This window comes from Erpetoichthys calabaricus, chromosome 6 (assembly GCF_900747795.2).
Source record: "Erpetoichthys calabaricus chromosome 6, fErpCal1.3, whole genome shotgun sequence".
Classification (NCBI taxonomy): domain Eukaryota; kingdom Metazoa; phylum Chordata; class Cladistia; order Polypteriformes; family Polypteridae; genus Erpetoichthys; species Erpetoichthys calabaricus.
This window is the reverse complement of record NC_041399.2, coordinates 205,302,865-205,314,799: the sequence shown is the minus strand read 5'-3', so window position 1 is coordinate 205,314,799 and position 11,935 is coordinate 205,302,865. Positions and strand designations below refer to the sequence as shown.

Genomic DNA, 11,935 nt, shown 5'->3' with positions numbered 1-11,935 from the left:
TCCCAGTTCTTTTAATTTGATGCCCAACCTCTTCTTCCCTCAAAGATGTCTGTATCACAGCAACACTTGCTCCCAGTTTGGCTATTTTGAAAGTCCTGGTTGGATTGTGAACAATGGTAGGACTGTTATCTCTCAAATGAGGGGGTGTTTCATCTTTCAAATGACACCACATTCCATTTTCTATGTTTTTCACTAATGTTATGCCTCACGTGACCACGCAGGGTTATTGGTTTCAGTGTTACTTTGGACACCAGTCTGTTTTGATTAAAAGAGGTGTTGGCGAGGCCAGCAGGGGGTGCTTACCCTAAAATCTGAATGTGGATCCCAATGCCCCAGTGCATAGATAGATAGATAGATAGATAGATAGATAGATAGATAGATAGATAGATAGATAGATAGATAGATAGATAGATAGATAGATAGATAGATAGATAGATAGATAGATAGATAGATAGATAGATAGATAGATAGATAGATAGATAGATAGATAGATAGATAGATAGATACTTTATTAATCCCAGGGGGAAATTCACATATTCCAGCAGCAAAAATATTAAATTAAATTAAATTAAAGAGTAATAATGATGGGGGACACTCTGCTGTAAAACTTGTGTCATCTTTCAGATGAGACCTAAAATTGAGGTCCTGACTCTCTGTGGTTATTAAAGATCCCTGGGCATCTTCATAAACAGTAGGGTGTATCCTGATGCCATGGCTAAATTCCCTTCACCACCTAACAGCATAGTGAATGTACTGGCACAAAAATGTCTGCCATTGCCCCATCCAGGTGGATGCTGCACATTAGTGGTGGTTGAAGTGGCTCCCCATTCACTATGTAGAGCTCCATTTAAATGTGACATATTATTATTATTATTAATGTTAAATTTCCCACTTTCCCCATTAATCTATACTCAATATCCCATAGTGACAAAATGAAAACATTTTCAGAAAGGTTTGCAAGTGTATTAAAAATCAGAACTGAAATCTCGCGTTTCTGTAAGTATTCGGACCCTTTGGTGTGGCACTCCAAATTATGGGTCAGGTCCATCTTGTTGGCTTTATTTCTCCTTGAGATGATTCTAGACCTATGGCTGCATTCCATCTGTGGCAAACTGAATCAAATAGACATTGTTAAGAAAGGCAGACATGAACCTGTGTACAGAAGGTCCACATTACATGCTTTGACAAAAATCAGCCCATGACATTCAGGGAACTCTTTGTAGATCTCCACAAACACATTGTGGTGGAGCATAGATTGTGGTAAGCGGTTCAAACCATTTCTAAAGCTTGGAGTGTTCCTTGGAGCACAGTGGCCTCAATACTTGTAAAAATGGAAGAATTTCCAAACCACCAAGACTCCTCCTGGAGTTAGCTGTCTGACCAAACTGAGTAATCGGGTAAGAAGGGCCTGGATCAGAGAGGTGACCGAGAACTCACTGGTCACTCTAACAGAGCTTCAGAAGAAGTAGGGAAGGCTCGACTTTCTTTGGTCTTCCCAAAAAGTGGAGGCATTTATGAGCCTTCTTGTTAATACCTTAGGCGTTATTATTGAAGGTCAGGTCATCAGTCAAACATACCCCCAGAAACTTGATGCAACAGAATCACTGATGGTCAATGGAGAATGATAATTGGGGTTGACCTTCCTGAAGTTAATGATCATCTCTTTGGTTTAGACCAGGGATCCCCAACTCTGGTCCTGGTGGGCCCCAGTGGCTGCAGATTTTCATTCTAATCAGTGCACTGTTTTTGCTGCCAATTAACTCCTTTTTCGTTCATTTTAATTGACTTGGTTTTTAAGATTTGTTCCCCTGAATTTCTTCATCGTTCCTCTGAATTGCTTCATTTCTTACTTAAATGGCACCCAAACAGAAATTAAATGTGACGTGAGTGAGCCAACAGAAGACCAACTAAGTCAGGGCCTCAAACTCCAACCAATTTCACCCCAACCAGTTGCTTAATCAGGCACCGATTCTTGTTGTTAATTAAACGCGTTCTTTAATTCCATGGCTTGTTACTCCTCTCATTCTGCAATAGCAGACATTTACGAAATTGTTGATTTTGTCTTTTCGAAGAGCACTGGTCAAATGTTTTGTGGACCTGAGCAGATCAACATTCCTGAGACATTTCTTTATTTTCAGACTGTCTCCCATGGAGAAAAACTTTAGAAACCAATAAACAAACAGGTATTGTTAGCAAAGCAGAGGCAAGGTACACTCCAAAACGTGGTGAGAGGTACACCGACTCGAACAGAGGCTGCCACGTGAGTGAGGAGGGCTTCACTTGGCTCCCCACTCCTGACGTCACGCTTCCCCCTCCACTCGGCCCGCAGCAGCTCTCTCCGATTAGCGCGAATAAATTGCTGTCGCAAGTGAACTATGACACTTAGCGCGATGAGAGAAGTTGTGAAATCAACTGGAATGTTCAAGCAAATTATAGAAAAAATCCTGATCTAAATCCATTAAGTAGTTCTCTCATGAAAAGCGGACAGACAAACAGTTGGATTTTATATAGAGAGAGATATTGTATGAGTGACACAGTTTGCTGGTCATGTTTTGGCTCATTTTGTATTTCATTATTATTTGGTTGCTAATAAAGGAAAAAATAAACAATTAAGGGGTCTGTGTCTTTAAAATAGCGCTTGTGGTTTACAAAGCCTTAAATAATCTGTTCCATCCTACTGTATATCTCGGAATGCCTTTCACCTTACACTCCAAATCGTAACCTTAGATCTTCAAATGAGAGTCTGCTTATAATTCCAAGAGATAAACTTAAAAGAAGTGGCGAGGCGGCCTTATGCGGTTATTCATGTAAAATCTGGAATACGAGTTTACTGATAGAAATTCGCCAGGCTAATACGGTGGAGCACTTTAAAAAACTGATAAAAACCCATTAAAGTGGAACCTCGGTTTGCGAGCATAATTCGTTCTGGAAACGTGCTCGTGGTCCAAAGCACTCGTATATCAAAGTGAATTTCCCCATAAGAAATAATGGAAACTCAAATGATTCGTTCCACAACCCAAAACTATTCATATAAAAATGATTAATACAAAATATAAAGTAAAAATACATAAAACAAATTAACCTGCACTTTACCTTTGAAAAGAATCATGGCTGGTGTGAGTGAGTTTCTAAACTCTTGTGGGATTCCACCCAATGGGACGACACGCGGAAGAGCGTCCCAAAGCAATCACAGTCTCCCAGCGCTGTAGCAGTTCGCCGTAAAAGGGAATCTGAAAAGATCGCGGACATGCTATAAGCGCCTGCCATCGATGGGTGATACAAGGAACATTATAAATGTGCAGGGCCCTGCCTGACTGCTGTGTCTGTGTATAAATAACCGTGCTGTTGCTGTTTCAAACTGATCAAAGCTGGTGTTGGTAAAGTACTGAGACTCAGCTTCGTGTTTTAGGGTGCAAGACAGGGACTCGCACTTCTCAGCACACACACGCGCGCGCATGCACACACACACACATACACACACACACGCATGCGCACACACAGTCACAATGCTAATGCTGCAGTAAACAGTATAAGATTGTATGGATGTTTACTATGAGTGAGGCACGCTGACTCAGACGGAGAATAGAAGACGATTGCTCACAATCCCACAGCGAGAGAGAGAGTTGTGATCACATGACGCTCAGCCGACAAAGCGTATACATTTTTTTTCATAGTTCCACAATCCATACTAACTCCTGCTTTCTCTGCTGTTCTCTTTCCGGTTTTCTGTGGTGGTGATCTGCACCACCACCCCCTGATCAAAGCCCCGTGATGTCCCTAAATTGATGGATGGAAGGCCAGAGGTCCACATGACCATCATCGTCTAATTCTTCCACATGAAGCTTGAAAACCATGAGGACTGATTGAGATTATTGATGTTAGGTAGGATGCCCAGTGAGGGCTGGATGGTCTCGTGGCCTCGGAAACCCCTTCAGATTTTGTTTTTTTTTTCTTCAGCCCTCTGGAGGTTTTATTTGTTGTTTTTTTTGTCCTCCCTGGCCTTTAGACCTTACTTTATTCTTTGCTAATTAGTGTAAGAGCCATTTTCTAGTTATTTAAGTTATATAAATGTTTTCCTAAATATTAGTGCACCAGTAACGGCACACTGCGAATGCACTTGACACGAGCATTCCTAGTTTTCCTCCTCTTTCTTTCTCTGTACGTTTATCATTCGTTTGCTCAGAGGTTAATGTGCTTGCTGCTTCCTGAGCAGCTCTTTGTTTCTCCACCCTAGTGGCCCGCTTCTTCTCTTCTTTTGTCACCATCTTTTCACGTTAAAACTGATTAAGTCAGTGGTTGTGTTGCAATTACTGAGTACGTTTTTCTTAATTTTTCACTTAAGCTGGCAAGAGGTAGGGGAAGTGACGGCGAAGGTGGTAGAGATGTGCTGCATGGCCGCCCTGCTGCTGAGAGTTAATTCTACAATAAAATAAAATAAACATAAAAAGAGGAATAACCTTGGAGATCAATCAGCACCCAGAAAGTGGATAGTAGACATCACGTAGTATATGTGTACCAAATTTCAGGTCAATCGGTCAAATGGTTTGTGAGCTACAGGTGACTTAATATCCTGGACAGACAAACGTACAGCAACGGTAGCGTATTATATAAGAAGATAGTCTATGGGAGGTTCCTACAACCCCCATAAGTTTAATTCTAACTATTTCAAGCCTCTCTGACTGCACATTATACTCAGTTAGATGACCTGCTTTGCCAGGTGTAAGGAGTCAACAACAACAACAACATTTATTTCTAGAGCACATTTTCATACAAATAATGTAGCTCAAAGTGCTTTACATGATGAAGAAAAGAGAAAAAAAAGACAAAGTAAGAATCAGAATGAGACAACACTAATTAACATAGAATAAGAGTAAACAAAAACAAAAAAACTCCAGACGGCTGGAGAAGAAAAATAAAATCTGCAGGGGTACCATGAGACCGGCCAGCCCAAAGGAGTATGGTTTTAAACCATGCCTTGCGTGCATCCATCCATCCATCCTGCTATATCCTAACTACAGGGTCACTGGGGTCTGCTGGAGCCAATCCCAGCCAACACAGGGCACAAGGCAGGGAACAAACCCTGGGGGCACACACACACACAAACACACCAAGCAAACACTAGGGACAATTTAGGATCACCAATGCACCTAACCTGCATGTCTTTCAACTGTAGGAGGAAACCAACGCAGACACAGGGAGAACATGCAAACTCCACGCAGGGAGGACCCGGGAAGCGAACCCTGGTCTCCTTACTGTGAGGCAGCATCGCTACCCACTGCACCACCGTGCCACCCCTTTGCGTGCATTAAATGCCAAATAACATGAAAGACAACGCACTTTATTGAATGTACAGCGCCATACGTTTAAAGCATACAGAAGAAGAAGTAATGTATCTATAAGTATAGAAACAAGTAAAGTTTGACAAGAAAAGCTAAGTTTAGAGAAGATACATTTTTTCAATTTTTTTGCCTTTTATTCTACGTGTGTAACAACTTTTCTCTTTATTCTTGTGTGGATTGTTTGCTTTGGATTTTCACTACATATTTTAAAACAAAGTTTTGGACTGAGAGATTTCTTTCGGCACTTGTTTTACCCGCCTTACACTCCCGTAGCTACAGTTAGTATTGCCTAATTTTTATATATTTTTTTTTCTTTCTTTTTCTTGTGAAGCACTTTGAGCTCCATCATTTGTATGAAAGCTTGCTATTAGAAATAAATGTTGTTGTTGTTGAGTCTTCGAGAGGAAATCCAATACAATGAATTAAAAAAAAAATTCAAAATGAATTGGAGGGGTCCTTTCATCGGATTGGCTGGCCCAGCGCTGTTTCAGCTGTGGAATGGCCAAATGGGGGAGGCAGCTTGATGGATGAGGTCTCCAGGACTCTAAATATATCCAAATCTTCTTAAGTGATATCATCCATCCATTTTCCAACCCGCTGAATCTGAACACAGGGTCACGGGGGTCTACTGGAGCCAATCCCAGCCAACACAGGGCACAAGGCAGGAACCAATCCCAGGCAGGGTGCCAACCCACCGCTGGACACACACAAACACACCCACACACCAAGCACACACAGTAGGGCCAATTTAGAATCACCAATCCACCTAACTAGCATGTCTTTGGACTGTGGGAGGAAACCCACGCAGACACAGGGAGAACATGCAAACTCCACGCAGGGAGGACCCGGGAAGCGAACCCAGGTTCCCAGGTCTCCCAACTGTGAGGCAGCAGCGCTACCCACTGCGCCACCGTGCCACCCTATGTGATATCATCTACTGTTAAATTCTGCTCCATACTTCTAAAATTTTTGTTTTTATACTGTATTGAGGATTTGTTCTGTTCTGTGTATTGTATTGTATTGTATTGACCCCCTTCTGTTTGACACCCACTGCACGCCCAACCTACCTGGAAAGGGGTCTCTCTTTGAACTGCCTTTCTGAAGGTTTATTCCATTTTTCCCTACAAGGGGAGTTTTTCCTTGTCTTCTTAGAGCAGGGGTGCCCAACTCCAGTCCTGGAGGGCCGCAGTGGCTGCAGGTTTTCATTCTAGCCATTTTCTTAATTAGTGACCTGTTTTTGCTGTTAATTAACTTCTTTTGAATTAAGTTTAATTAACTTGGTTTTTAAGAAATGTTTCCCTGAATTTCTTCGTCGTTCCTCTGAATTGCTTCATTTCTTTCCTTAAATGGCACCAACACAGAAGTGATATGTGAAGTGAGTGAGCCAACAGAAGGCCAGCTAAGTCAGGACCTCAAACTCCAACCAGTTTCACTCCAACCAGCTGCTTAATGAGGTGCTGAGTCTTGTCGTTAATTAAGCCCTTTCTTTAATTCCATGGCTTGTTGCCGCTTTCATTGTGCAATAGCAGACATTTCCAAAATTAAGGATTTTCTCTTTTCTAAGAGCAGATCAGCATTCCTGAGACCTTCACCTTTCTTTATTTTCAAATATTGTATGATGGCCACTGTTTACTGGGCCTGTTTTGGCTCATTTTGTGTCTCGTTATTGTTTGGCTGCTAATTAAGGAAAAAGAAATAATTAAGGGGTCTGAGTCTCCAAGAGCAAGTCAAAGAAAATGAATTCAAAAGAAGTTAATTAGCAGCAAAAACTGGTCACTCATTAAGAAAAGGGTTAGAATGAAAACCTGTGGCCACTGCGGCCCTCCAGGACTGGAGTTGGGCACCCCTGTCTTAGAGAGTCAAGGCTCCGGGGCTGTCAAGAGGCAGGGCCTGTTAAAAAGCCCATTGCGGCACTTCTTGTGTGATTTTGGGCAACACAAAAAATAAATTGTATTGTATTGTAAAAGAAGTTGATTAGGAGGAAAAACAGATCACTAATTAAGAAAAGGGTTAGAATGAAAAGCTGCAGCCACTGTGAGCCCACCAGAAGCAGAGTTGGGGACCACTGAGCACGATTATGAATTTTTTTACCAAGTTACTGACTGCTCCACCTCTCTTCCATAAACGGACTCATCGTCATTACTGATTAGGCCTACAAGTGTGGCAAACTTTATGAATTTCCCCCTGGGATTAATAAAGTATCTATCTATCTATCTATCTATCTATCTATCTATCTATCTATCTATCTATCTATCTATCTATCTATCTATCTATCTATCTATCTATCTATCTATCTATCTATCTATCTATCTATCTCTCTATTATATAGTGTCTTTCATTACCCATCTATCTATCTATCTATCTATCTATCTATCTATCTATCTATCTATCTATCTATCTATCTATCTATCTATCTATCTATCTATCTATCTATCTATCTATCTATCTATCTATCTAATGTCATTTTTGTTGAAACTGGCGGAAGTGTAAGAAAAGTCAGTAATAAAGGGCTCAAGTCTTGAGGCGGTCCTGTGCTCATCATGATGGATTCAGATATATTGCTACCACCTCTGAATGTCTACCGTCTCTGCGTCAGGAAACCTAATATCCAGTTGGAGGTGCCAGTGTCCACATCCAGCAGCCTCAGCTTCTCTACCAGCTGTTGTGGCAACACTGTATTAAATGCCATGCTAAAATTAACCAAAATGAAACTGGCATAAGTGTTCTTGTTTTCAAAATGAGGTAGAGCCTAGTGGACATAGTGTCCTCCATAGAACAGTTAGCTCTGTAAGGGACCCTGGTCCTGCCACACCTGTTCCTAAGACTCCTCTTTATTCAATCACTGTATGATGACCTCTCTTTGGGTAAAATGTCTGCCAAGCAAACAAATGTCCAATACATGTAAAACATCTCAGTATCACTGATCACAGCCCTGTGATGTTTGAATGTTTGAATTGTTGTGCATTGTTATTCTTATCTCATTTTAGTTTGTTGTTTCTTTGCATGCAATTTTTTCTTTGACATCTTGTAAAGCATTTTGAGCTACAGCCTTTGTACAGAACTAAATGTTGTTGTTGTTGTATTAGGTGACAATGAAGACACTTGGTGCGTTGGCCTCCATTTTAGGAGAAAGCACAATTAAACGTTTATTAATACTGATGTATTGTGCTCATTAGAAAGCACAATCTTGTTAAAACACATGTGAAGCATTGATGTGGTTAATCGCATACATGTCATATCAACACATTTGGAGTTCTGTTCCCCTTATGGGGCCGTCTTTGTGGCCCAAAGGCCCTCTTGCACCATATGTCCCTGAGCATTGACATCAAGGTGACACAGAACACAGAGATCGTTTATTGCTATTTACTTATGTTCAGATCTGCACAACAAACTGCCTTATGACCTAAACACCTTTTTTGAGAAAACAAAATTCCTGGGAAGATCAACTCCACCGCCTTTGTTGTTGTATCCATGCTCTCTTTTCTCTTAACACCAAATTGAGATCTCAAGGGCATCAACCTGCAAACAGAATGACTTTACTTTAACACAAGGGTGCCAAAACTCAAGAGGAAATCCAAAGAATAGAGAGGTTGGTGCCACGTTCATGAGCAATTTGGTTGATTCTCCCCCTCACGCAGTCCAGGGAAATGTAAATCATCGTGCCGTTGCGGACGTCAAAGGAAGTGCGGAGGCTGACGCTTGTCCATTGGCTTCCTTCGGGCATGTGACCTCCGATTTGCTGGGCTATGCTGGTTGGCTGCAGCTGATCACCCAGCAGGCGATTCAGCGTAAGCTTAACGATGTTGCAGGAATGAATGAGCTTCAGATTAAAGGCAATGCTTGCCGTCCCGCTTTCCCGGAAAACGAAATACTTCTGCGCAAATTGTCCCGAACTCACCAGCTGAATCTGTTTCTCGTTGGAAGAAGCTTGATAGAAGTGGAGAGCTTTATTTCTCACCGCTCCTGTTGGTAATCCGTCCCGTGAGACTGTCGCCGAGAGAGCACTCGAAACTGCTGAAGGAATCCAGATGAGACTTAACATGCTAATCCCGGAGTTGTCGCCGAAATACCTGATGTTGCACTGTGACGGAGACAAGATCTCGAAGTTCATCATCTCTCCTGCGTTTACCTTGGCCGCGCCAGACAAGGAGATTGATGTGTCTCTGTAGTTCACTCCGGACTTGAATACGTGCATCAACTCTTCGTTAGTCCCATTTCTATTGACATAAGCAACCAGGGAATAGCCATCCCGAACACAGGTGTGCCCCATGGAATACAGCGCCTGCTGAAAGACAAACTTCACCACCCCACTCTCTGTAAACTTTACTCCTCGGCCATCATGTGACAAGCTTATCATGTAGGGATCGGATACAGAAATTATTTTAAAGGCCGGTCGATAATTAGTCTGATACTGCATGGACATCGATATCTGTGCCGTCATTGCCACCGCCCCCGTGTCATGAGAGAGCCAAAAAAGGCTAAAGGGGGAGCTGAGGTCATACGTAGTAAAGTCTTTGCTCTGATTACAGTACTGATTGGGACTCTTCAGGAACAGCGACAGAGTATAGTTGGGCTCCACCTCGGCGGTGGCACTTAAACTGATGCTCTGAAAGTACTTCCTTTCGGGCTGTTCGATGCGAACGGCACTTATTTCTTGACCTTCTTCACTGTCGTTGAGCCTGAGGGAGAGCTGAAGGAAATTTCGGCAGTTGTGCTTCAAGGCAAAATTGTAGTCAGTCCAAATGAGACCATGTTGCTGGAACAGGAGGCGCCCATCATCGCTCGAAAGAAGATCTGACTGGGCTTTCCCCTTTATATTTAAGATCATCCCTGGATAGATAGAATGGGAAAAGGACTTGGGGGAAGGCACAATCACAAGAGCCGTCCACGATTCCGAAAGCTTGTTTTCTGAAGAGACGGAGCAGACTGTGTCACTTGCTGCCGTGCAAGGAAAAGAGACCGACTCTCCCAGACACTCGGAGCACGCTTGACATTCCTGCAGTTCCCTATTGAAGAAATAGGCATGGCCGCAAACTCCTGCTGAGGCGTCTCTTTCAGAAACTCCCAAGCACCTGAAGCCCCCTAAAGCAGAAAAAGACATTTATGATTAAAGAAAATTGAGGAATGAATGAAAAGTTGAATGAAAGAACAGCCAGTCATAGAGGTTATCACCTTCTCTTGCTAATAAGGTCATTGATTTCTATCATTGATCATCAGCCATTACTAAGCAGTCTGTCCTCCTGGGGTTCAGACTTATAAAAATGTGCATATACACAACTTACGACAAAAAACTCAGGATTGACAAAAGAAAACTTGATGGGATGAAGCCATTCTTATAATGTGCGTTGACGTGACAAACATATAATACCTCAAAAGTGATGAATATGATATACAGCTTCTGTTCTAGTTCCCTTGTAAGAGGGTCAATAGTATACAGTGGTGTGAAAAACTATTTGCCCCCTTCCTGATTTCTTATTCTTTTGCATGTTTGTCACACAAAATGTTTCTGATCATCAAACACATTTAACCATTAGTCAAATATAACACAAGTAAACACAAAATGCAGTTTTTAAATGGTGGTTTTTATTATTTAGGGAGAAAAAAAATCCAAACCTACATGGCCCTGTGTGAAAAAGTAATTGCCCCCTTGTTAAAAAATAACCTAACTGTGGTGTATCACACCTGAGTTCAATTTCCGTAGCCACCCCCAGGCCTGATTACTGCCACACCTGTTTCAATCAAGAAATCACTTAAATAGGAGCTGCCTGACACAGAGAAGTAGACCAAAAGCACCTCAAAAGCAAGACATCATGCCAAGATCCAAAGAAATTCAGGAACAAATGAGAACAGAAGTAATTGAGATCTATCAGTCTGGTAAAGGTTATAAAGCCATTTCTAAAGCTTTGGGACTCCAGCGAACCACAGTGAGAGCCATTATCCACAAATGGCAAAAACATGGAACAGTGGTGAACCTTCCCAGGAGTGGCCGGCCGACCAAAATTACCCCAAGAGCGCAGAGACAACTCATCCGAGAGGTCACAAAAGACCCCAGGACAACGTCTAAAGAACTGCAGGCCTCACTTGCCTCAATTAAGGTCAGTGTTCACGACTCCACCATAAGAAAGAGACTGGGCAAAAACGGCCTGCATGGCAGATTTCCAAGACGCAAACCACTATTAAGCAAAAAGAACATTAGGGCTCGTCTCAGTTTTGCTAAGAAACATCTCAATGATTGCCAAGACTTTTGGGAAAATACCTTGTGGACTGATGAGTCAAAAGTTGAACTTTTTGGAAGGCAAATGTCCCGTTACATCTGGCGTAAAAGGAACACAGCATTTCAGAAAAAGAACATCATACCAACAGTAAAATGTGGTGGTGGTAGTGTGATGGTCTGGGGTTGTTTTGCTGCTTCAGGACCTGGAAGGCTTGGTGTGATAGATGGAACCATGAATTCTACTGTCTACCAAAAAATCCTGAAGGAGAATGTCCGGCCATCTGTTCGTCAACTCAAGCTGAAGCGATCTTGGGTGCTGCAACAGGACAATGACCCAAAACACACCAGCAAATCCACCTCTGAATGGCTGAAGAAAAACAAA

General features: G+C 42.2%; 1 protein-coding gene across 1 annotated transcript in view; it reads right to left on the bottom strand.

Moving 5' to 3' along the window:
- Positions 1-8,441: 8,441 nt before the first annotated feature.
- The window catches only part of nell3 (NELL (neural EGFL like) family member 3), a 32,814-nt gene continuing 29,320 nt past the window's right edge, over positions 8,442-11,935 (bottom strand). The window contains exon 5 of the mRNA XM_028804363.2: positions 8,442-10,421. Coding sequence (XP_028660196.1) covers positions 8,902-10,421 — 1,520 coding nt within the window. The 3' untranslated portion in view covers positions 8,442-8,901. The remainder of the gene's footprint in view (positions 10,422-11,935) is intronic.